Raw genomic sequence first — 27,050 nt, 5'->3', positions numbered from 1 at the left:
ATAAACGAGCAAGACATTAAGAACAGAACTCTAATGAGGATCATTATCTTAAGGAAAACTGAACTTTTTAGCCAAATTACAAAATTTTACATTTATAATACCTACGTTCCGTAATTGTGGGTAATAGTACTGATGTAACAGTTATTGATAAGTTTGGTAAGATGGAAATGTGACAACCCAGGACTGCTTCCCAAAGTAATCGAATCCAAAATTTAATTTTGTGTGAATCCGTGAATCGCTTGTAAATGTATTTTGCGCAGATTTATCACAAAACACATTATCGCGAAGTGTTGTAGCAAGTGTTAAACTAGGTACTTTAAACTTCTAAGAATTTTAGATGTAGCGGTTCTAAGTAGTAAGAGAACTTTATTTAGTAAAAGCTTTGCTTTGAATTATAAATGTTTTAAGTAGGTTCATGTTCAAAGTGCAATAAGAAGTAGATCATACCTGTTTTAAAATAGACTCAATAGCAGGTTCAACTTTACAAAGCGTTGGGCGTTATTTAGAACAATATTCAGAATTGTATTTTTTTTAATTGTCTCTGACTTGAAAGAAAACAATGTTTTAACCGGAATAAAGCTATTTGTATTATTATAAACTTATAATTATTTTACATACACGGTCACTGTGACCACGCACGCTGTAAAGCAAGCGAAACGTCGGAAATTTTTAAATTTATGTATGTTTTCTTTAAATGTGTAAAAGCTATGTTAACCAAAAACAATACTATGTCTATGACTTACTACTACAAGTAACGACTTAATTATACTTTTCCGCATTAAATATTTTTATACACTCGCATAAATATTTTGAAGGTAGGATGGTGTACTGTTCCACCAACCTAAAAGGAGGAACTTTGACCTGTCTAACCAATGACTGGCAGAAGGCCCCAATACCTTGGAAAAGTTGGATATATATATTAAATAATATTAATCTAAGATTTTATAAATTTACATTATTTTAATTTAGAAGATAGATACGATATAAGTTTATTTGGCATGACAACTAATATTAATATATTACTTCACACTTCTAAAACGTATAATTATGCAATATTGCAATCAAAATAAGTCAGTCCTTGCTAGGAAATATATTTGACGATTTAGGTATTTCTGAAATGTATGAAATCACAAAACCGCATCAGATTACTTGTGACGGGTATCCCTTATCACAATTGCAATAAATTACCACAGAGCAGAGCAATGCAGCGATTCCCGCGATTCGGATTACAAAGGGATTCCCGCGACCGCCTCCTTCGTGGAATTAGGAAATGTGAGATAATAAGAATATAGCTTTCTTTTGAAGCAAAATATAGCAGAACTGGAACAGTAGTATGGATAAAATAAGATTTTCTTTATAAAAAAGTATTGATTCGAATTTCTAATTTAAGTTTCATTAACTATATATTATTATTATAGATATATAATACTAGTACACAACCTCCATAGGAGTCAGAAGAGAAGGCCTATTTCTTTCACTTGTCTCTCATCTTCGCTACTAATTTTTAATCTTACGGTAATCGTTTTTGATGGCCGTCCTATTGTTTCTGCACACGGAGCCATTCCAAGTAAGGCTACTAACCTACCCTTTTTGACCTGTCCGGCATCACACACACGGGCACTCCCGTTATTATTGTAAGGCGTATTACGCTGTCTTGGAGTCAGTCTGGATAAATTTAAAGCCAAACCTAGTCCATTAAAAATATCTAGTCAACTTATTTTAATTGTAATCAAGGAATTTTTATTAACGATTACCTTATAAAACTGTCGTAATTACACACATTTACAGAAAGTATAATTATCTTTCATGTACGTAATCTAGGGTAAATAAATAAAAAGTAATTTCACTATATACTTTTATTTCACAACAATCATAGCAAGTGACTAGAGAAAAGGTTTAACCCGAGATCAGAACTGATTTATTAAGTACTTCATATTTGTTCATGCTTGGACCAGCACCCCTAATCGAAGTTACAGAATACAGGCACTGAAATGTCCGCGAAGTTTTATAGATGTAGTATAAGTGGGAGCACGGCATAAATAATCAATCCTGATAGGCACTTTAGTCGAGTTTTGTACTGTAACCAGTGTCGCTGTTATGAAGATCAATATTTCGATCATATATGTTTACTTACAAGAGAGAAAAATATACTGTACTGTAATGAATACCATCAATGTGTACCATGTAGTTATGACCGCAGCTGGTTTCACAGTAATTGGCAACAGAAGCGCTCTTTAAAAGTATATTTAATTACGACGCACTGATCTCGGATTAATTAAAATTCATTGTAATTATTAAGATAACATTTAAAATTAAACTAACTAAATCTAACTATAATATATTATGCCTAGCAAGGGCTTCTTTCACCATCTCTCAGTATTGAGTACCAAATAAAAGATTTACTGAAATATTACATATGCAAATGCTCTCTGCATTCAAAGACCCATCTTAACTCGTAAGCATGTTAAGGGTCTTTTTATTGGCATGATCTGTAAAACCTAAGAACAAAATTTAATATTCTATTTATATTTATTAGAATATTATCACTGAATGTTTTTATTACGTGGACAACACTGAAAATGTTTAGTTAGAAACATTGCTAATGAAAACGTTTTTGAATTTCAACTTTAGAACTCTTTGGTAACCTAATGTAGTATATATTCATTTGACATTTGTTTTTGTGAATTGGCGGCAAATTTAAAACACTTGTTACACTTAAAAATGAACCTAAAGCGACAACATTTTCGGTTTATGATTTATTATGACTTTCGTTGTTACTTACTCAACAACAAACGAGTTTAAGCGTGGACGTAGCAATCTCAATGATGATCCTCGTGAGGGACGTCCTTTAACAGCTACTATCAGTAGTCTTATATCTTCAGAGATAACATCAGTGCTGTGCGACGCATGATAGAGGAAGATAAGTGAGTGACCAATCAGCAGATACGGGCAAGCCTAGGCTTTGGTATGAGTCAAGTTCAAAAAATATTACACGAACATTTAAGCGTGAGGAAGCTTATTCCCCATTATTCAACCGACGACCTGAAACACCTTCGCATGGACTGGTGTCGCCAAATGTTAGATAAGTTCAACGGCAGTGACTCAAATGCTGAATTTGACATCGTTACAGGTGATGAAAGCTATAGGATATATTGCTACGAACCCAAACGAAAAGACAATCAGCTCAGTGGATGTTTCCTTTCGAAGATCGGCCAACCAAGGTATAGAAAGGAAGAAGTCAAGGAAAAAAGACGATGGCCTCATTCTTTGGTCGGAAAGTCATTTGGTCATTTCAAGACAGTTATGCTAGAAGATGGAAGGACAGTTACTGCAGACTGGTATGTCAATCGCTGTTTGCCTGTTGTCTTGGAAAACCAACTTCTCCTTCACCACGACGATGCTTCAGTGCACTACGCAAAATGGACTATTAAATGTTTGACTATGGCAGGTGTCGAGATAATGAGTCATCAGCCATACAGTCCTGACCTGGCGCCCTGTAACTTTCATTTATTCCCAAGAACTAAAGATACAATTCGAGGTATTTCGCTTTATGAGCCCCGAAGATGCGGTGAAAACGTACGAAAATGCCATAGATGAGACCCCTAAGAAAGAATGGGCCCACTGCTTTTCTCAGTGGTTCCATCGGATGCGACGATGTGTAGAGAGGAACGGAGATTACTTCGAAGAACAATAAAAGTATTGGCAACTTTCAACATTGAGCCGTTATTCATTTTCTAAACATTTTCAGTGTTACCTAGGTATTGCTATGACGCAATTCTTATTATGGTTTAGTTTTTATCATGGCAATTTTACGTCCACAGAAATTTATAGCAGTAAACCGAAATGAAACGCCCATAGATAGAAGTTGTATGTTTAGTACCATAGTATTTTTTAATACATATATACAAAGCAAGGGAAATGGCGTTGAGGTTGATCAACTCATGACATGGAGACACATGATCATGTTGCTCTGCTATAATATTATATTGTAACGTGTTTTATACCTTAAGGTGGTGAAAAATGCCCAAAACTTTAGAACTTATAAAGTTAGAAATTGTCTAAAGTTAAACATCTTTATAATATGCTTGATAAAGAATTCAATAGTATCAATTAAAATAGTCTGATATGTATGTTTAGGCAAACACTGATTACACGAAATATAAAGAATAATTAATAGCAACATTTTATATATTTTCGTTACGAAGTGTGTAGAAAAACCGGTTCGCGTTGCGATTAGGACGAAGGCTCATGCGCGTTATTTTACGAGTAGACGAAGATATAACTCTGGGTCCCGGCTCAGTCCAAGCTAGGTCACGTCACAGTTTCCATATAGAAATTTGATTACATTTTCGTCCTGAATGAAGCTTACGTCATAAAAGCAACGCAAAACGCCACCAGCATACAAACAAGTGCACATAGAATATTTTGCAAACATATTTATAGTATGCTACTCAAACAACAATATATCTCTAATATTGAACAGAGTTTCTATGGAATGGATACATAACGACTCATAAATTATATTTTCAGTAAAGAATTTTTAAATATTCAAAGTTATACGTAATATAATTGACAAAATATTTAGATTTAGTACTTTAGAGTATGCAAACAAATCAAGCTTGCTTTTAATTAGGGATGCATCCGATAATGATACCGATATCGCCGATACTTTGGATTTGCCGATACGATACTTTTAAAATTTCACGCTTTAAAAAAGTAATGTAAACGCGCATTTTGTTTAATCTTCGAAAACCAGGCACGGACCTCTCATTCACGTATTCCATGTAGCTAGACACTTTAGTTGGCTTTTAACCGCTATCGCGCCTAGTAATTTTTCGTTACCAAATTAAAAACAATACAGAATTACAAAAATCTTATCTATGTTAATTTTAATTATGAACAGTTATTTATTTTAATAACTAAACCGTTAATATTATTCAAAGTTTGTGATTGTTTTTATTTTTTTAATAAAAATTAAAAACCTAACGAAACTTGACATATTTTACCTTAATTTAATTTTAATTCTATAAGTGTTGGTATCGGTACTACTTTTAATAATTTGTATCTTTAAAAAAACGACTACAACTTATCAACTAATAATATTTAGGAAATCTATTAAGAAGGTCCAATAAAACTTCCGCGTGAAACTTGTTTTTTGAATTGGTTAGCAGAAATAATTATAACAAACTAATTTTATCTTAAATTCGATAACGCATTTCATCACGTTCGTCCACGTATAATTACATTGACAGGTGTAAAAATGTTTCGGTTCATAAAATTAGCGGCGTTTCTGCAATGTACAATATCTCAAAACAGCTAATAAGTCGACGACACTAAAAGAATCATCACACTATTTAACCTTCAATAGCCCTTTTGATTTCAATAAACAGTTTTGGTAAATTGTATAAAATGAAAGGTTATTTATTATTGTTAACCTACCATTCTGGTAAATGGTCATCAAATAGCTCTAAATTTACATTTACTGCCAGTTCTTAAATCAAGGCCGTAGAACGTAAGAGAAGAACTGGCAATAAACTCTTGGCAACTTGTTTAAATCGCCAAGTATTTTATATAACAAGATGTGTACTATAATTTGATATATTGAAAACAATATACCGTAAATGAGCGTTGCTGTGAGATGACAAAATTTACTCTTAAAAATGTCTCGCTCATAATACGCGCATATAAAATTTAAAATGATGTGCCAATTAATCATCAAATACCTTATATTATTACACTCAGTAACATCTAAAGGAATCCCGTGACGATAATAAAATATTGACTATATTATATGTATATCTATCATGGATGGGTTCGTTTTTAATATAACATACATTTTGTCTAACGCGTGCTAATATTGGGGTTGGTACACACATGTATTTGCATCTTTCAAAATTCCTTTCTACTTTCCAACACTCACTCAAAAGGCCCTAAGTAGAATAATTATATTGGACACCAATAACTTTTTATAAAATCAAATGGCACGTCCAAAAACTCTATTAATATAGCTTCAAGTTGTAAAGTTGCCTATAAAACTAACTTATTATTGAAGTGAAACTTTTTTATCGGCGTTGGAAAAAAAATACCGTCACATTTTTTCGGTTACGCATCACATTTTTCCGTTACGCGCGCATCTTTTTCTTGTCCCTACCATGGTTGATTCGAAGAGATTCGAAGCCAATAATAATTCTATACAAAAGTATTCCGCCAAGTCAACGTACTTGACAATTGCCCGAAATAAATATTACCGGTTTTTTTCTAAAAAGGATGTAGTAAAAGGATACACAAAGGTTTAAAAGCAGTGACGTAACGGCTTGAGTCCCGTGATCGTGACATTGGCCTGCTTTTAACTACATGTTAACTCAAACTATCTTTATTCATATAGATAAACAAGTACACTTATAAACGTCTAAAGAAGTTAAATTAATTGTAAATTTACATTTACTACCAGTTCGCAAGTCAAAGGCGTAGAGCGGGCAAGAAGAACTGGCTAGAAAATTTCCGCCACTCTTTACGAAAGAGCATATAAGAGGTGCATATAAGAGGTCTATTCATTAGCCGCCATGAGAACATTCCTTTCGAGACATTTCTCATATTCTGTCATACAAAACGTGTGTACCAACACATAGGAACGTATATTTCGAAGGTTGTCTTGATACTCAATCGTATGCATAAACAATACCAATACATTTAATAGTTAGTACATTTTCATATTATTGAATCAGATAGTACATATCTAACGAAGCGTTCACCTATCTACTCAATACGTTTAATATGAAAAAGCGAATAAAAATCTACACTAAATTCGAATTTTCTATAAATATTACTATCCTAAAAAATGGGAAGACTGTATATGAATGATATCCACAAAAGCGATAAGGGTGGGATAAGATGAGAAATTTAACAGCTAGTAGAAATTCCATTACATTCCACAAATCCATACCAATTCATATAATCGGTAATAGAAAATGAACTGGAAGCTCTTTACCAAGAGAATTTTGCTCAGAGGCCTACTTCACGTTTGGATGTTAATCAGACCTGAGTAATAAATGTTATAGTGTCTATTAATTATATATAAACCTTTCGTTCTCAGACACAAAGCTGATAAAACTAAAATTCTTTGAAACTTTATTAGCTTCATTAATCACTTTAATAGACATTGTATAACCATTGGCACCGACTTTGTTTTTGTTACGCAGTAAAGCACAAATTGTCTCGTGTATTATTAGTAGCAAAAACGCTTTCACTAATTCGATCTTCTACCAGTGTATAATGACCAGTTTTTTTTACTAATATCAGTTTATAAGCCTTACGGCACCAAAAAAATATCTACAACCCATCATCGATTCACCTCAGATCATGTCTAATTTCTCTTTTTCGGTACATACAGTACTGGTAAGGGAAAATTCTCATTTTCTCTTCTCATAGTAAGACTACCCCTAGTAGATTTATATGGTCTTAAATGCAAAGTAAGTTTGCATAAAAACATAATTTACGCAAGACAAGAATCAAAGAGCCATCATAGTTAAAACAAGCCGAACAGGCTGAGATGAGAGAGAAAACCTCGCGTAGATGAAACCCAGAGAATCTTCAGAGAAAGAGACTTAAATATCAGTTTCTTTAAACAAATTAGCCGGTGAATTGTTAAAACAAATATACCGACTGTTCTTCTCAGTTGTTTCAGCGCTTTCATCTTCAGAGTTCACGCTTTTTGACGCTGTTTCCGTGTGAAACTCGTGTCTGTACGTGCCTGAAATTTAAATTAAAAAAATAAATTTTAACGATAAGCAGTTATATTATATGTAAGAATCTCTAAAAGAATATTATAATTATTAATTCTTTAGGCTATAAGTACAACAAGGTGACCTAGATTCAGTCTAAGGGAATAACTTTAACTCATGTCATGTAGCCATTTCCATACAAATTGTTTGTAGATTTTGAATCACGCCACCCAAAAACATTGTCTTTAGTCCCTAGGACTTGCACTTTGCAAAATGAGACGTGGAGGCGCGTCAGTAGATTGTGATTAGTCAATAACTCCAGATGTTTCTAATTTTCTTTTTTATTTAGTATTGTTTATGTAAAAAATATTGTAGCAACACATTATAGGATACATTTAGTAATCAACTTAAATAACATTAAAAATATCTACTTACGTAATACATCTACGTGCTTGAAAAGAAACACAACACTCACTACGACTACATAAGACAATAGCATAAAAAACGGTGTCCCTTAAAAATAAAAATGTGAAGAAAACAAATACCTGAAATTTTTTTGAGGAACACCGCAATTATATTATCCTTCAATTAATCTGTGTACAACAATCAAGCGTCACTAATAAAAAGCAAAATGAAATGAGGAATGTTTATTAAGCACTAATTAACAATAACAAGCATTATTGGTAGTTTAGTGAGTTTAACTCTGTAGTCAGTTGTATGTCAATTTTTTACTAAATATTAGTCAGAAGCAAAAATCTTTTATTTATAACAAATCAGGTGTACGGGACAATTAATTGAGAGTTAAACACAACACACAGTCATAATAATCTTCCATTGATTGAATAATCGAACTCCCTAAGCCTACAAAATAGATGTAAAAAGTATAATTTGCACGAATCCCCATATTTTTAACATTCTTAAATAAAAGTCAAAAAGCCTTGAAAAGGACACTAAAAGTCAATGAACACCAATCACGACTATTTGTTTTAAACATTCGAGTTCCAGCAACAAAAAACAAGACGTTTATATTAAAAATCTACTTATAATTTGACGTTGTCGTTGGATATCTAAGATAGCCTTACCTTCTTGCTTTTACAAGATATATAGAATGAGATCGCTTATCGATACAGCAATTACTTTGTTTTAATTTGAACAAAGTAATTTATTTTTTATATATCTCATATTGTTTTTAAAGAAAAGACGCGATTTTTTCTGAACAAATCATATTTGATGTTTTTTAAAAGCGAGAAGCCACAATAATTCTAAGAAGTATTCTTAGTTAAATATAATACTTTACTGAGTACAAGTTCTTTGTCCTTTTTGCACTCCCTAGATTAAAAATAGCACCAGAAAAGGACAGACTCATATAAGACTAGAATTATATCGATTTGGTATCATTTTAAACTTATAATTAAACCATAATAATAGTCCTATATTGTATCAACATTTAAAAAGTTTTTCAGTATACTTTAATAGTAATCAACTACCTTCGTTATTTATTTCGCCATTTATGTAATTAGAAGATCGCTTCTGGACGAAATATTTTTTTATCAGCCTAACCATCTATTTACAGATAGACATAAAATTTAAAACAGATGTAGAAAGTACAAGTTAAAACCGAATGTTCATTGAAATCTCAGTTAAAGTATAAAAATTAAAAACGGTTGGTAACACATTAAAAAAATACAATATAGAACCTTATAGGTTAAAGTAAAACACTTACAAAACGATTAAATGCATTAACATCGCTCGAACTTCACGATCACTATAAGTTTTTCAAAATTTTGCATGATCAAAATATATATGATAATTGAGATTTAATATACATAAATGAGATTAAAAAATATCTTCAAAATTAAGTACACAACATTAGTAAAATAATGATTTATGACATAAAATCCGAGCTTTAAAACACCATTTAAGTAGCCATGCATTTTATTCGACTAGTAGAAAACTTATAAGTACACCCGTCGCGAGCATAGAGTACTAAACGCATACTCCTTTGACTTCATTATACGTAATAACGTCAAAAAATTGGTTATATAAGTTTGATTAAAATATAATGATTACGATAGAATAGAAATGTTTAGCCTTTTTAGGCTAGATCACAGTATTAAATGTAACGAAAAAGAAACGTACGTTCTAACGCACTTATACGCTGCAAACGAACGTACATGCGTACAATGGCAATGCATCTAGTACACTAAGCTTATAGACATAATCTTAAGGCTATTGCATATGCATACTATGCATGCAAGTCAATTGCATTAAGCACAACAATGTAACTGGTATCTACCAAAACGTGTCATAAAAAAGAATTCACTAGTGAAAATCTGCCGTGAAATCATTCGAGTCACAAAAATCTATAGATACTAGCAGACATGTCAATAAAACTAAGTACATCGCAGTACTTTATCAGATCAATAAAGCATCAGGTGCATTTGAAGCAACTACACTTCAACTTCACACGTCTACAAAAACCATAACACTTGAGCGCTAAACAGCAAAGGCCCTTTCGACTACTATCCGACTTGCAAGACTCCTTGCTATCTAATCGATGCAACTTAGGAACTTCATCTGTCTCATTCAACAACCTGTCTAATCGAGATTTCAACTGCGTGGGCGACACGCTTCGATCCCGCGACAATTTAGATTTTAAATCTATCGTATCGATAAGTTCCGTTTGTTCCTCGGACGATACTTCGACGTCGGGCGAATGAGAATCGACACTTTCCGGTGTGTATGGATCTAAGCATTGCCTGGGGCTTAACAGGGTAGTGTCGATATCATTAACGAATATATCGTTATAGCTACAATAATCCGCACTAGTTATTTGTACGTAGGGAATCCTAAATAACTTTTCGTTAAGAGAGCCCGTACGCGTCCTTTTGAGTCTAAATTCATCGGATAATAGTTTGTCTGGGTGACTGCTATATAGAATTTTTGGGGTTTTGATCAGATCGGGGTCGGTTGGAATTCTACGCAGGGTGGGGGTTAGACGTGCGGGAGGTCTATTTTCTTTATCGGTACCTCGATCGCTTTGCAGCATCACCCGTAAATATATTGGCTGAAAAAGAATATCTAGATTTAGATACAAATAGTAAGGTTAAGGCAGGCAACACACGCGTTAGCTACTGCTATTTCAAACTAAAATTTCTAACTCTAAATAAATATTATTTATGAAGATAAAGTCTTACGTTGAAGGAAACTACGCTTTCATAGAATGCACAAAAGTTACCATATTTATATCTAATTTTAATAATATATATAGAATCGAAACAAAATCTACTTACGAAGTAAAGCGTTCTATTAATTGTATTTTATGTGCTTGTAAGTGATGTTTCGAAAAAAATAATGTATTAAAATAGATGCATAAATTTAAAGACTACGACGAGACATTTCAGAAATATATTACCTTATGATCTCCCATACAAGTTGCGTCTCCAATAACTCCGTACTCATTCCTTCGCCTAGAAGGTGCGTCTATAAGACGTCTTATTTCAGAAGATTCACCGCCTTTCGGCGAACCCTCTGATTGATTTCGGACTAGTTTACGTCTGCCAGGCGTTGCGTCCGAGTCTGAAACTCTGGAATTTTGGAAAATAATTTTTATCCCTTGGTTTGTGAACTGATGTCAATAATCAAATCATTAAAATAAAAATAAATGTTAAACAATATTCAGTAAACACACGTTTTACAAAATTTCAACTGAATTGTGTTGTCACGGGATTAAACCGCGTTTTTACAAATCCAGCAAAAAAGCGCTTTAAACCTGTTTCAATGCAAGGTATACTTCATAGGATTGGTAAACCAAGATATGGAACACCAAAAACATCAATTCACAATTAGGCTACCGGATTGTGAGTACATGATAAATTATGCACCTCATACAACATTATATACAGCTTACACAAGACAACATATACTTTGGATACACTTATACCCACAAGTTACTCACTGTTTTTTCGAAAAAAATGTACGCGATTTTAGCCTGAAAATTGGCATATCTATTAATTTGTGTGGCTCAAAGTTTATTGAACTTTAAAAAAATATTTAATATTAATCAATAAATAACTAGCCTTGCCATAAAAACTTTTATTTTGTTTAAACTTTTTAATTATTTTGAATTGGGAACACGTATATTACTTTAAAAACCAATTTCGTCTTTCATATGGTGTTCAATAAAATAGGATTGCAGTGATCGCAAAGTTGGTATGGAGCCGTCGGTCATATTCCAGACACTTCAAAAGCTTGGCTACGGCTTATCAGTCGTATCTTCGTATATCATACTATCAACAAATACAACAAAACTTCGTCTATCGAAGACCAGAAAATATCGGAGCAGCCGCGTGTTGTTAGAACTACAAAGGCTAACAGCCTGAATTTAGCCTGAAGCCAGAATTCGTCGAAACCCCATTACAAAAAATCTTATCGGGAAAAATGAATATTCCCGCTAGGAGTCTGTTGCGTTTTGAAAGAGATTAAAGTATAAAAGCCAAAGGTGGCAAAAAATTCAATTTGATTTGTAACAGAACTTATGGCTTGACTAGGTATTGTTTATTGTATGCTAATAGTTGTACGTAATGTACGTATATAAAAATGGGTGTACGGGCTTACATAATTAATTTTTTTCTTATTACCGCATTTTTGTTACAAATTAAGAGTCTCAAACAGAGATTCCGTGAAAATAACCTTAATTCTATTTTCTATGCAAAATGCAAAAAATTTAAATAGTAACTGTAATCCAACAATTGATCACTATAAGGCATAGTAGTTGTTTTACCATAAAACGAACCTAGGACCGGCACTTCATTACCACTAGTTATATATGTATGTATTACCTTGCATTAATAGCCTGCTGAACGCTGGTGGGATCAGCAATACTCTTTCTACTGACTGTAGGTACAGGAACATTCAAACCATCTATTTCAGCGACGCTGCCTTTTTTCTCGAGTTTTTTATTTGGACTCCACTGAAATATTATCTTTATTAAATCTTGACTACCATACAATTTGTATTCATCTATCTCCACGTGGGGAGCGTTCAAGAATTACGTAACGAAACGTAACGAAATTTTGGAGGGGGGTCATCTTTTAAAACGTAACGATGCGGGGCGGGGATTGAATTACGCGTTATTGATAATATTATTTTCGACTTTCCAGTACTTTAAACCACATAATGGTAGGTTTTAGGTACAAAGAGTCACTGGGGGTAGTCACGAAACATTTTAATATTGGTTACAGAAAACGTTACGGTGCGTTTCATGGCGGGGGGGTCCCTAATCTCCAAAAGTTGCGTGACGTAATACTTGCACGCTCTCTTGCTTAACTTATATTAATAGTATATATTGAAAAGGTTTATGTGATGTCAAATTCCGCAAAATTTTACTCTAATAATTTATGAACAACAATCACTAATTTCTTGAAAACGTAAGCAGCGCTCCGTGGCCGTATTTGGAACTAAACAAACCAAACGTGTACTCCAAGAATATAACTATATAACAGATATTTATAATGCTTTATTTTCAGGAACAAAACCATTGAACTTTAACGTAACATATTTATTAGCACGTAGACCTCGTACGGCTATTTAAAATAAATTTTGAAAACATACAGCCTGTGTAACTCATGAAAATATAATTACCGTATATATTTAGTTACCTGGTTGTTATGTCTAGCTGGTGAGGCGGATCTGGCTGGGCTGCTATCTGACGAAGACAACCTTCCACTTCCACTGTCCGTCGAGTCTGTTACGGACTTCCTGCAAATTGTATATGAAATGTTAAGACTTACTTGGCTGAGACCAAGAAGCCTTGCTAACATTTAGTATGACAAAAGATCGTAACTAAAGGAGGATTACAAAAAAAAACACGAATACGCAAAGATGAACCAAGCATGGACGACTTGCGATGTCTACTTTCTTGACACACATATGCACGCACGCACACTATCGTCTATGTAAAAACTTTAAATTCTGACCTAGAGTTATGCACACGATTTTCAGCTCTCTCTTGCACCAAAAGTCTCGCGGACTGTGAGAGAAGCACTCGGTCGCACCACGCTGGACACCTGCAATAATTTATTATCTATATTTGTGAATACAATATTATCTAACGACAGCCTTGACTAACGATTAATATCATAGATCAAACCACAGAACTCTCAAGTAACTCTAGTAGGCGTATGTTTAATGAATTTTATTATAATAAATAATTCGTTGGTATAGAAGTATTTATATGATTTTTCAATAATATACTTCAACCATTATTTTTGACATTATTTGTAATAAAAACCATCGCTTAACTTTGGCAACGAGTATAGCTCGGGAAGTCCCTCCTTTATTTTTCTTGCGAAACAACCTTTGTTCGAAGTTTTGAATAGCACTAACTTCAAAAGGATAAACAGACGCACATGTGTGTCCGACGGAATTTCAAAATAATTAATAAATTCAACCTACCTAGTTTTCATATAATGTGTGGGCAAATGAACGTCTTCCTCGAAGGGGTAAGATGGCGGAAATTTTACCGGAAATTCGTACAAATGCGGCTTTAAGGCTTCTAATTCACGATCGTACTTTTGGAGCTGAGAAAAAAAAAAGACAATTTAAAATTAACCTCTCCTCTTTGTGAGTTTATGTAACTAATATATTATGTAACTCTTTATTCATATCTGGAAGAATATTAGATAAAGCTGTGCCATACTCAGGGTATCAAATAATAAAAAAATATTCTCACAAAAGTAGCGCTTGATATTTAACATACCCAGGATTTTAACCCGTGAAATCAAGACCAAACATGCTAGTAGATCAGTGAGGTAGTCAAATGTAAAGAAGAAATTGTAAAATTATGTTTTTTTATTTTTAATTGAAAGTCGTTATTAAGGTATATTCTACTTATTCTAATATATCGTGTATATTAGACAGCCTGAACGATCTGGATAATTTTTCGGACCGTCCATCTATATATAATAATAACCGGATTAAAGCTATTTGTGTTATAATAAACTTATAATTATTTACAACTCATAATTATTTTTTCTTTTTGCCGTTTCATTTATGTAACTGTATTAATTATCGGCGTCTACCATCGAGGCCACACATTGGTTCTAGTTAGTGTAACTTGTCTTTTTTTATGTGTGGCCTTGTGGCTATAAATAAGCAACAATTAGAGAAGGTTATGTCAACGATGTGAGACACGAGTGTTACAGCCAAAATGTTCTGTAAATATCTATATTGATTTTTTACACATTACCGTATTAGAATAAGATGTTAATTCAATACCAAATCTACTTCATTCAATGTGTTTTTAACAAAAATAAAAATTGTCCAATCGGTTGAATTTCTCCGTAAAGACAAACATACAAATGACATTCAGATTAATAAATTTGCTCGATTTAGAGATTTAAATATATATATATTGTATTGTCTTTTGTTAACATAGCTTTTAGACATGAAGAACACACCTTTTAAACGGATTGAAGCTATGTATTATTATTATAAACTTATAATTATTTACATAATTTTAAAGTTAAAAAAATTTCCAACGTTTCGCGTGCTTTACAGCGTGCGTGGTCACGGTGTCGGTCCACGGTGAAATATATATATGTATGTATTAATGGTACAAGCATAGTCTGGTAAAGAATGCAACTCGTCTATTTAGCCCTCAATGTTTAATTGTTTTTTTTTTTGTTTTTTTCTATTTACTTATAATAAATAACAATAAAGCCTCTTCTTCGTTTTTAGAACCCCATGATACGCCTCCTCCAACCCCTTGCAAAGTTCCTGGCTTTGGCACGGCTTTGGCTTTGGCCGGCGGCACATGGACCTGGCAAGCACCAGGTAATCAGACCCACGCCACCGCGGGCGTCCTCGTGCTGTCGCGTGCCAATGTAAAACTCGTATTAATTAAATACCCACTAATAATACTTCTTACCCAGGACTCCCTGAAGAGCTTCTGATGGTCAACATGAGAGAACTCCTTCTTGCCAATTGTTAGAACCACTCTGTCTTCACTCTTAGATCGGTATTGCATCTTCGACGATTCAACATTTGCCCCATTCGACATTCGATTTGCGATTAAATTGTCTGTTATTCTCTGTAAATATAAAATCATTACCATACCTAAAGGTTAAATAATTATAAACGTCAGTAATTTAACGTTTAATTGATAACCTCTTTTAGTTTTTTTGAAGCCCTTAAATCATTAACGAAAATAGTTTTACCGAGGAGTGTTTTCTTTTCTTTCTTAATGCGCATCTATTTTGCATTATAATTTGTTTACACTCGTTCCGTAAAAAAAAAAAATTGAGGAAACTCGGCAAAAATATGTGTGTCAGGCACACAACAAACACTCGTGTTTTAAGTTAAAAAAATGAACACGAAACAGATATTTAAGACAAAGATACGCGTTGTTTTTTGTAATTTTCCTTCGTACGTTATATCATCTGTACAATGGCATTACGTATATATATATTATAAGAATTAAAGATAAAGTTATTATTCATTGATCAAATAGATTCAATACGAGGGTTACGTTAGTGACCGTAATTTTGACAATTACGGTAACAAGATCTTTGTCGTTCATCTGTCGACTTCTCGGCGGTCAATGTCAGAGACTTAGTTTGTTAGCCCTAACTAAAGGTTCATTTAAATAATTAAACATTTTTTTAAAATAATCTTTTAAATCACCAACCTTCACAACGCCTCCAGTATCAGTTCGGAAGTTGAAGTCTCCAAATATGAAGTAAGGTGCCGCGTTGACATCAGAATGCAGGTGTCTTAAGGTATGACGTAACGCACGCCGTCGGCTTCGGCAGTACACCTGTAAGATAGAAAAACTCCCGTAATGTTCTGCATATCCTTAACTGACTGTATAAAATAGCTACGACAAATAACTATTTAAATTATAATTATGATGTTTGGCAGATTATTACTTCACGAGGATTCAGACTGGAAAATATTGAGTCTATTTCAGAACATATAAAAAATAAGTAAAAAAAACAAAACAATTTCGGTTCAAATTTTGCATAGGTACTCAAAATTTTATTAAATAATGACACGTTATACAATTGCGGCGCCTGATTTGTTTAACCTTTGACATTCCTTACTCATCTATTGTGTAAAATAAAGTACATTTTGTATAAGAAAATCGGGCAAAGAAGTTGTTTTAAACCATTAAAAATGGGGGAAACAAATAAAAATTATTAGGATTGTTATGAAAAAGCTGGGAACACTGACACAGATATTTTTTTATTTGAAATGGTTGCCAAATCCTACATATTGTAATGCGATGTTATAATAAATAAATACATTCTTTTCTGTAAGCTTGCGACGCATTTGTATGCATGTTCGCTGTATTTTTTTCTATATCCATAGAAAGAATTAAGAAAGTATCCAAAGAGCAAATGGTCATATTGAAGGCAGGACTTGTAAGGACTATCCTGTTCCTTACACCAACTAAGGAGCGAGCAAACGCCAGTCTTATTAGTAATAAAAAAAGTAGAATTTCAATAAGTTATATCGATCGATGACTTACAGAAGGATAAGACTCCATTGCCAATAAGTTCGAAGCATCGTGAAACAAATGGATGTTCACAAACTCCACAGCTGTACCTCGAATGGACCAGCGTGTACGGAGGAATCCCTTGCGAGACCATTTGCACTGAAATAATATTTATTATGTTATTAAAATATGTGTTGTTATAGAGACATCGAACTTCTGTGGGACAATCAAAAATATTTGTTTATTCTTTTGTTTAACACATTTCGAAAGTAACAAAGAATCAAATCTCTTCAATTTGATTGGTCAACAGGGTAAACCACAATCACAATCACGCGATACGATCTGTAGTTTCGTTTATTGACTGTAAATTATCTACCGGGATATAGTACAACATATCTCATGTTGACCATGCGTCAACTGGACGTTTGGAAGTTCAAATCACCTATTTAATACCCACTATTAGCTAGATAGTTTATTGCATTAAATTCTAGTAATTTCTGATGGTTTTTTTGCAATATTAATTGAAATACTCATTTTTTTTTAATTAATGTCATATTAAACTTTTACTTTGACTAAAATTTGTTTCGACCTGTTAATTTTTAGAATTTCTTACCTCAGGAAAGAAGTGCTGTGGAAACTTGACTTTCTCCTTAGTGGTGATCTTCTCAATGTTACCACTGTTCACTTCTTTGCCCGTCACTTCTACGTAGTTCCGTCTCTCAAAGTCCCATATTTTGAGATCAGTCAGTGATGTATGTGCGAAGTACATGTTGCCAAGCGCCTGTCAATAACATTGAATGAAAATTATCGAAATTGAAGATAAATTCCTAATTTAATTTTATAAGAACCCAAATTCGTTAGAATTAAAAAAAATACAATTCTTAGACAAAGCTCGAACTGATATTAACACTTTAAATAGCGTTACAACAGCGATCCCGACTTGAACGTTAAGTTTCTGTCCCCCGTAATCGCAAGGTTGCGACGTCATCGCTACGGACATTGAGAGTACGTACTGCACGTCGAAATGCATTCAAAGACGTCCGGATGAGCAGACAGGAAAGCAGTTAACAGATTATGTGCGATGAGGGATGTTAATGCCAAATTATTAGAATGTTTGATTGGAATTGATCATTCGTGTAGTGTTTATGTGACAAATCACCAATCATACTAACGACAAAATCATTTCGCGTACATCATATTCCGTTTCTAACGTGCGCCATTCGTCATTATAATTTTTTTATGTTATAAAAATGTATTGTTGAGCGCAAAACGAAGACGGCTGTACTAACTCGAGTAAATTTTATTTATTCCTTGAACTCTAAGGAATGTTTTTATGGAGAAAAATTTTGTTCTTATTTAGGATTTCTTGAATAGCGAATGTCTCTATGGGTAGTATAGCAAAATGTTCCACATGTTGGTATGTATCTACTACAAAGGCAGGCAAATTTAGGCGAAACTAAGTTCGCACCAAGTTATCAATATTAGTGCAACGAATAAGGCAATTTTGCTACACCGCCCACCCATCTCTGGCTCTGAATAATACCGACGTAAGTTCATTTCATTAGCGGCTTTTACATGTGTTATCTTTTAAATTACTTTTATAAAAATATCTATAGTAGAGATAACGATAACTTCGACATAGAGTGCAATAGTGATATATAAAAGTAAAATAGACATCACAAAATTATAGTTACGTCAATTATTATTAGATTTTCTGATGAGTTTTCAAACGTTGAATACACGAATAATTTATCTCTAAAGCTACGGAAAGCTCTACGTTCGTAGTATGGTACACTTCCAAATACGTAGAACTGCCTCCGTATCCGTATCAATTATCCATCCAGCTAATCGCAAAGTTGGTTCAAGAGAGGTTATAAGTGAACTTGATCATATATCGACTACTAGTATAACCAAAATGCATTAATTTTTTTATTTGTTATCTTTCATTGATGCTCTCAAACATCATACATGCTTCAATGATGACACTCAAATACTTACGATAATACGATGCAAAAAGGATATACACTGTAAAAATGACATGAGAACTTAAGAAAGCGCAGCGCTAACCATGCCACTTCCTCACAATCGAGTAGCCTGCAATATCGCAGCATACTCCCGAGAGTACTTTTTGTATCGGAGAAGTCACATGGGCACAATGTAAATAAATAAACAACAATTAGATAGGAATATAACAAAGCAAAAGAAAACAATAATAATAACAAAGAATTAACAATGCAAGGTTGATAGGAAAGGTTTAACCCGTTTAAACCAAACACAAAGTTAAAATGACCATCAAATGGGCCCAAACGTGAGGCAGGCGCGTTAAATGGGTATTTGTTTCTAGTCAAACGTCTAGTCAATTATTACGTCATGTGGATTTTACGTATTGTTTGCGGTAAAAGCCGTACTTATACGTCGCAATAACACAAACATCCCAATGGAATTGTAAATTCCAAAAATAAATGCGTATTTACGAACCATACGTTTTACGATCTGACAATTTGCAAAGCAATATAAAAAAAAATTAACAGCGCCAAAAACCACCGCAAAGAATAAACAGTGTCCAATGTTATTTCACACTGTACATATAAAATTTCGTCCGACGCGTCATTACCCCACATAAAAATATATTATGTAGGTATAATAGTTGACGTCACTATTTAAATTATCACCTTGACTCGCAAAAAAAAACATACGCACCAAGATTTATTACAATCCAATAGAATCCGTTGTAAGGATTCAGTCTCAGTGAACGTAAACAGAAAAATAACTTTAAACATTTTGAATCTCCAATTGTATACCACCGCGAAAATATATGGGGTAAAAATAATATATTACAATTTTTGGGGTGTCTTCAGCGAATGGTCAGCAGCAGTCAGCAGATTTTAATAAGCATATAAATAACATATGTGAGAGATACATTTGAAATTGATTCCCCATTTATATGGAAGCTCATTAACTATTTAAGTCTTACGATGCCAAATTAGAGTTATTATAACGTCGTGTGTATTTTCTACGGAGTAGCATCCGTGATGAACAATTTTAATTATAAACGTAGCCGGTCCCAAAGTTCTGTCATAAATAAAAACAAAAGTACTGATCAGTTTTTAATGAGTGCTATATCAATTTATAGTACATTAATTAAGGATTTGAAATAGCACAAAATTATTCGAAATGACCTAACTTATTTTTAATACAGGCCTTTAAGCGCCGCGGCCAGTCGTCTATCACAGCACGCACCACATTCATTTCGATTTCAGTGACTGCTTTTTTTAAAGATGACTGGTGTCATCTTAAATCAATATCTATAGTAAAGTTTTGGAGAGTCACCAGACTCTCCAAAACTTATGGGGATTATCACAGAACTTCCTCTCTAAGACCTTTTTGTAGTCCAAAGGATTCAGGTAGGAAGCCCAGTCTTCATGTCTAATTAAGTCCATGTTTTGACGCTCAAACCAGGCTTAAGTGGTCTTGGCTTTGTGTGCAGCCGCAAAGTCCTGCTGGAACACGAAGTGATGTCCCGCAAATAGCGTGCTGGGCAGGTTCTTGACAAGCCGATCCAAAACCGTCTCGTACACTTTTGTACTGGTTTTGACCCTCTTTTCGTAAAAATGAACTTCAGTTATCCTCGTAGATGATGTCCATGTTGTACCTTCGGAACTTTATTTCCAGCTTCTTCAGAACTCCTAGAGTACACTCTATCATTCTGTTTATTGTACTTCTCTTCAATATCGAAAATTGTTTCGTCCGTAAAGAGTATATCTCGAAGTCGGTTATTCGCGTACCGCTTTAACAACTTATTGCTTTTAGACGAGCATTAAGTGAGTGCCCACTCTTTTTTTGTATGCTTATGACAAAGATCTTCATTTAAAACCTTTTTTACTGTTTTCCTACTGACACATGGCAAAGGTGCAACGCAATAACAGCTATTTGGTTTTCTTTCAATGTCCGCTCCATCGTGAAAGATTACGGAAATCGATTGTTTCTTGTTTTAAAGCAATAGTGAAACATTTAAAAATAGAATGCAATATTTTTTTTATAAAATCATGTTTGAAATTTTTAAAAAAAACCTGTGACAGAACTTTGGCACCAACTACGTAAAAGATAAAAGTATAATAATAACATACAAAGAACTTCTGCGAACTCTCTCTTTATATAAGCCCGATGAGCATTCGATGAGAGGCAATTTGTGTGAAGCTAAATAGATTATGGGCCTAAAAAATTTCTTTAAATTGAGATTCAAAGATCAGTAATACTGAATGAATAAGGTAACTAATTAAATAACACATCGAAGGCATTAATCACTTGGTGTTAATAAGCTACCTTATAGATCGTATAACTCAATTATGACGCTCGGAAAATAATTAACTGTTAGGGCTATACGAAACCATTCAGTTTGCGGCTCTGTATATATTTTTTATAAACTTTTTCTTGTACACAGTATAAAATATACTTCCACGGATACGTCACACGGTCAAATAATTAACGAAAATAAAACTATTTTCGCTGGTTTTTTGTATGCATCTCTCACAGGTACATATTGGTTCTGATTTTGAACACTTAGGAATTAAAATTATTTAATACTAATTATATATTGTGAAATACTCTATTGACTTAGGTTATGATTCAGAAACGTGACTCGCTAAATCTGACTCCCGCACGTCAAAATGTCAAAAAAGTTCGCGCTAAGGCGTTGCTGTATTTATTTTGACTTGTCGTAGCGTTCGTAAGCTGATGATGGGACATCGGTACCTTAATACTATTTTTATTTAACGCCTTCCTCATAAAATGTACCAAACGAAATGAATTTTCGCTTATTAATTTGTATGTACAATAGTATTAATTAGATTAAATAAACTAACTAAACTAATGTACCATAATTTAATTAAATAGACTTAATTAAATTATAGTACGTTAGTTTCGTAATTGTTGAATATAACAATTTATTTCACTTTGTTTATACAGGCCTTAACATCTATCTTTTAAGGGCAACTCTAGTAATTATAATCAATCCTTTACATAACGTGTCGTGTCAATAAATTCGATTTATAGCTTTAATAACGCGAGCTAACTAGCTTATTTAGAATTTCATTATAAAAATATATTTCTTGAACATTTTTCGTTGTGTTCTTGCGCTACAAGTTTACAAGTACATTAGTGTAAAAAAAGTCGCTTGAATATGTAGACAGAGGCCTTCGAAAACTTTATTCGTAATATTTTATGAACTTAACAACCAAACACTTTTATTCATCAAAAATAGCGAAATAATTTTCGTAGTAAAACAAGACTACATAAAGTTACAACGATAATAGTACTATTAACTATTTTTATATTAAAATTCTATATCACAGGCCAATGCCACCCACTATAAAACCCACCATAAAGCGACCGCAATGTACCGGTTCCATTGACGTCATTACACATATAAGGGTCTTCCGATAGGCCCAAGGTATAACATTTAAGACGTCATCGCTTTGTCATTGACTGAGAATTTCTATGAGATCGTGGAAGATATTTGTGGAATATTTATTTCAGATTTGAATTCAAGTCACATAAGCAGTTCCCATTATAACATTTCATAACTATTTATAATGAGCAACTATATTTTAGTGATTGATGATTTTTTAAAGCACGGTGGCCTTTTTACTAACCCGAAACAATTCATGTTTCGTCGGGAATTACAAGGTCACTAAACCGCTTTATGACTATTTATATTCATTCATTATTATTTAATTGTTTCTATTACTAAAGTAGCCTTGATTTTGAACAGGCCTTGTGGACTGATGTTGTATTATCTATATTTTTGTCTGTCCCGGTTGCGGACTTGTTCTAGTTCTAGTTCTAGATATTTGATGAAATAAAATACTATATATGTTATCAATTACAGGAAGCGTAGTGGTCGGTTCCGTCGCTACATTATATTGAAAACTAATATTCAACAAAATGTTTTTTCGCGTTTTTATTTATCGATAAAACGTATTTATTTTAATTTAGTTAATTAAATATGTTAACTATATTGTGTAATAATAGTATTAATTGCTATCATTCGTAATTACTCGCTTCAGTAGGTTGAATTGTCATTAAATAGTTAAAATACTCACAGTAAACTTTTCAGGCGAGCTAAAGTCTTCATCAAGAAATATCCTGATCTTGTCGTAGAGCCTCAACTCTGGGCAGTCACACAGCCGTTGCACGAAATCTTTAACATACTGCATCGACTTCTCGTACGCCTTCCCACCAACTTCTTGTAAATGCAAGGCTATGAATTTCGGGTCCATTCTTGATACGGCTTGAAGGAATTCTGAAGTCCATATTGGTAGCATGACGGATGGCTGTAAGAATAAAAATAGTTTTTCGTTTGTATGCATATGGACGCAGCAGCGCTCTCGGAACCTTCAGAAAAGATAAGCAAATTGCTTTGACAGAAAGCTCCATGGATAAATATTAAATTTTGGCGACGTCGGGACGTGACGTCACCATCGCCCACTGGTGAAAAAACCTGCGACAGAGGTTTACCAGTCAACCAGTCAACTTCCTTTCCAGTGAGAGTGCCATGCTGTTGCTTTCGGGCATCAGGCAAATGGGTAAGCGCGACCGGGGCAGTACCATTGCACACAGCAAAACCCGCGTGAAGAGATGCAATAGGTTTATCATATTGTACTCGCTTTCGTGCGGTGAGACTCCCGGAGCCAATCTCCCCCTCTCAAAAGCAAAAAGTGCAATTTAGACAGTGATTACCCCAGGGTGGTAACCTCACGTTTCCGGAACAACACACGTGCACAGGCTGCCCTTCGTATTCTGGGCGTATTTCTTTGAGTCCGATACCTGTACTCGCAAGGCACTACCCCGAAGTTCTGAAAGCCCGCTTCGCTACATACGATCCCAAAAAAAGGCGATCGCTCTGAACCGTCCAACTATCGCCCAATAGCTATAACCTCCTTGTTCTCCCAAAATAATGGAATCCATTATTAATTGCCAACTCCCAAGGTATCTAGAGGGCTACCAGCTGATTAGCGATTATCGGGTGTGGCATAAAGCGCTTTTCTTGAAGCTTTCACACTACGGGTTTTTTAGGCAGTATTTGCCGCGAGCCAGCTGCCCACTGCAGTATTTCCGAATCAATTCAGCTTAGGGACCTTGAAAAGAGCATACCAATTCTTAAACGGCCGGCAGCGCGCTTTAGAACCTTCAGGCAGTGTGAGTGTCCATGGGCTTAACATCAGGTAAGCCTCGTGCCCGTTATTTAAAAAAAATATGTTACGGTTTAGTCTAAGTATGCAACTGTTACTTTTGTTACTTGCGTTACATTAAACAAGATTTTATTGGTAGCAAGCCGCACACTGCCTATATGAATGTATACAATTAAAAAACAGTCCACCAAAATAAAGCTAATATTGTATAAAATCACATACAAATAGCTTTACTGTCAATTATTGTAACATTATAAAATATTATTATTATATTATATTTTCCTACTACATACCTAAATTCTATTTATAATATAAACAAGAATAAGTTAAACAAGGACGCAATGACGAAAATACGCGTCATATTGCAATGACTGTATGTACGTAATACAATAGTAAATATATTGTTTACTATGAACTATGTATATTTAAGTACAATGTATTGAAATTATAATTTTCTTGAAAATATGGTATACGGATATCTTTTGTAATTGCGGACATTGTTAAGTGATGACAGAATATCTATATAAAAAATAGATGTACAAGTAATTCAACTTAGTAACATATAACTTTTTTTTCATCATTTTCAATCATCTCTACACTTTTTAATACTGAGTAAACTTATTCTAGGTGATTTTTTTAATAAACAAAAGTGATATAGATAAGTAAATTTATTGCTGTTTATTTAAATTTTTTGGTCCAATTTTTGTATATAATCTCTCTCTCTCTCTACACATTGCATGCTCAACTTTGCAAATGTTTGATAGTCCACCGTGTTATAAAGGTGAAGGAGGAAATGAAGTAAAATTAAAAACAAGATAGTTGTAACAATTCCCTAAAATTATTGGCATTGTATTTTTTTTCTATTCTTCTATAAGTATATTTGTAATATATAACAGTTGTATTTTAAGATACACTTACTTATACTTAACATGTGAAGAGAACATTACTAACATGCCCAATTGTGAGATTCAAGCAAATAGTAATTTAGCGGCTAATCAATTATTTATGAATTATCATATGGGTGGAAGACATAAAATTCAGCAATCAGGCAATAGACAGGCATTAATAAATAAAAATATGAAATGCATTGCATTTGCCTAGCATATTTTCGTTAATATAATAATACTAAAGTATTGTCAGTCTATGAAAGTTAAGGTCTTTACAAAATAAGCAAGATTACAATATCTATAGATACCGATATGAAGATTTTTTTGGGATATAAATAATATAATTATGAAATATTTCTCATGAGCCTTCAAAATCTATTTGGAACTTATAATGTGATTTAATATTACAACTTTCTTTAAGTCAAGTAAAATGTATGTTTACAGTTTCAGTACAAAAAATACATACTTAACCTTGACAAAGACCTAATAGTTTTTAGCGTAATTACATTGTTTATTAGGAAAACATACATTTATAATATGCAAAATATTTATGAAAATTTACAAAAGTTCTGAGCATGACAGCAAAAATGAAGCTATTACTTACTTTTAGCAATATTTTTTTAGTTGAAAGTTTTCTATCAGATAATTTAATTTTATCCCAATTTATTTGATGTTATTGAATTATAAAGATTGGCTGACAATGTATACAACTCAGTAGAAAGACATAACAGATTACAACAGAAATATTAAGAAGTATCAAGTAATTAATTAGTATTAATATAAAATCAATATACAAATTAAAAATTAAAACTACTGAACTTGACCATTTTACAAAGGTGGTGTTTCTTTAATATTGTAAATGTGGACAATGTTTAAACCTAACTACCAATTACAGTATTCTGCATGTATCTTCAATTACGCAGTACTTTATTCTTGATTAAAGAGCAGAGGGTAAAAGAATTAACACTATTAGTGTGAATGAATAATTTAAATTGAGGGCCTAGGAGTGGTTAACATTAACTACAATTTGGTTGTTTATCACTGTAGTTCTAACATGCAGTTTAAAAAGAGTTATTTTATTTTGAATTAGAAGAGAGACACTACAACCCAATAATTAAATTAAATGTAAATTATGTTGAATGTAAATTTTAAACTTCAAGTCACTCTTGTGTACATATTTTTTAAAAATCGTGACCTACGTAGAAGTGGGTGTATGAGGCCTTAATCGAACGAATGTTATAATTAGATCAGTTTAAACATGCGCAACGACTTAAAGCAGTCGTTTAAGTTAACGATTATTCTAGTTGGCTTGATCAAAGTGAATGTATGTAAAACAAACGAAACTTACATCTTCAAATATAGAACCGACATTTGCAGTTACTAAGAGCAGAGGGACTTTATCAGAGCCCATTTTTTTAAACTTCAACATTGCGAAAATCAATCACAACAATTTTACTCGTGTTGAACCTTGGCACTAAGATTTAATCACTCACTAGTCCACAAATAAACAATTTCTAATGTCATGTTGTTTTTCAAAAACATTGAACTATTAAATCAAAATGATCATTAATTTCGTAAAATTTTAAATTCGCTCAGCCTTCTTCTACAGCCCTCGCCCTTCCAATAATTATTTTAACAACAGACTACTGTTATTTACGTCAAACGCCTACTAAAGACTAAGTCTGTCATATTACATATTTGACAATTTGATGAAATTGAATTGTCAAATATCGTTTCTTTCGTTATATTTATA

The 27,050-nt window shown here is 33.2% G+C and overlaps 1 protein-coding gene across 4 annotated transcripts; it reads right to left on the bottom strand.

Annotated features, from left to right (window-relative positions):
- Positions 1-6,557: 6,557 nt before the first annotated feature.
- Positions 6,558-26,913, bottom strand: LOC123720374 (inositol polyphosphate-5-phosphatase A). Of its 4 annotated transcripts, XM_045676959.1 has the most exons (13): positions 26,646-26,913; positions 23,322-23,552; positions 17,834-18,001; positions 17,254-17,379; positions 16,411-16,539; positions 15,652-15,813; positions 14,178-14,302; positions 13,700-13,789; positions 13,382-13,481; positions 12,563-12,693; positions 11,137-11,308; positions 10,752-10,788; positions 6,558-7,750 (listed from the first exon to the last, which is right to left on the bottom strand). In XM_045676959.1, the coding sequence occupies exons 1-13, from the start codon at positions 26,724-26,726 to the stop codon at positions 7,605-7,607; spliced, it is 1,698 nt and encodes a 565-aa protein (XP_045532915.1). In that variant the 5' UTR covers positions 26,727-26,913; the 3' UTR covers positions 6,558-7,604. The 4 variants fall into 4 exon arrangements, with proteins under 4 accessions (XP_045532915.1, XP_045532911.1, XP_045532913.1 ...); XM_045676955.1 differs by lacking the exon at positions 6,558-7,750 and having other exon boundaries at positions 8,354-10,788; XM_045676957.1 differs by lacking the exons at positions 6,558-7,750; positions 26,646-26,913 and adding an exon at positions 24,373-24,444 and having other exon boundaries at positions 8,354-10,788.
- Between the last annotated feature and the right edge of the window lie 137 nt (positions 26,914-27,050).

Source organism: Pieris brassicae, chromosome 2 (genome assembly GCF_905147105.1).
Source record: "Pieris brassicae chromosome 2, ilPieBrab1.1, whole genome shotgun sequence".
Lineage (NCBI taxonomy): Eukaryota > Metazoa > Arthropoda > Insecta > Lepidoptera > Pieridae > Pieris > Pieris brassicae.
This window is presented reverse-complemented; position numbering and strand designations above follow the sequence as displayed.

What these genes read in the sequence shown, in the direction of transcription:
- LOC123720374 (XM_045676955.1), bottom strand. Translation starts at nt 26,726, where the DNA reads ATGTTGAAGTTTAAAAAAATGGGCTCTGATAAAGTCCCTCTGCTCTTA. An exon ending in TCGGTTCTATATTTGAAGAT is followed by an intron (nt 23,553 to 26,645) that starts GTAAGTTTCGTT and finishes TTATTCTTACAG; the next exon opens with CCATCCGTCATGCTACCAAT. An exon ending in CTTGTATGGGAGATCATAAG is followed by an intron (nt 10,789 to 11,136) that starts GTAATATATTTC and finishes ATTCTTTTTCAG; the next exon opens with CCAATATATTTACGGGTGAT.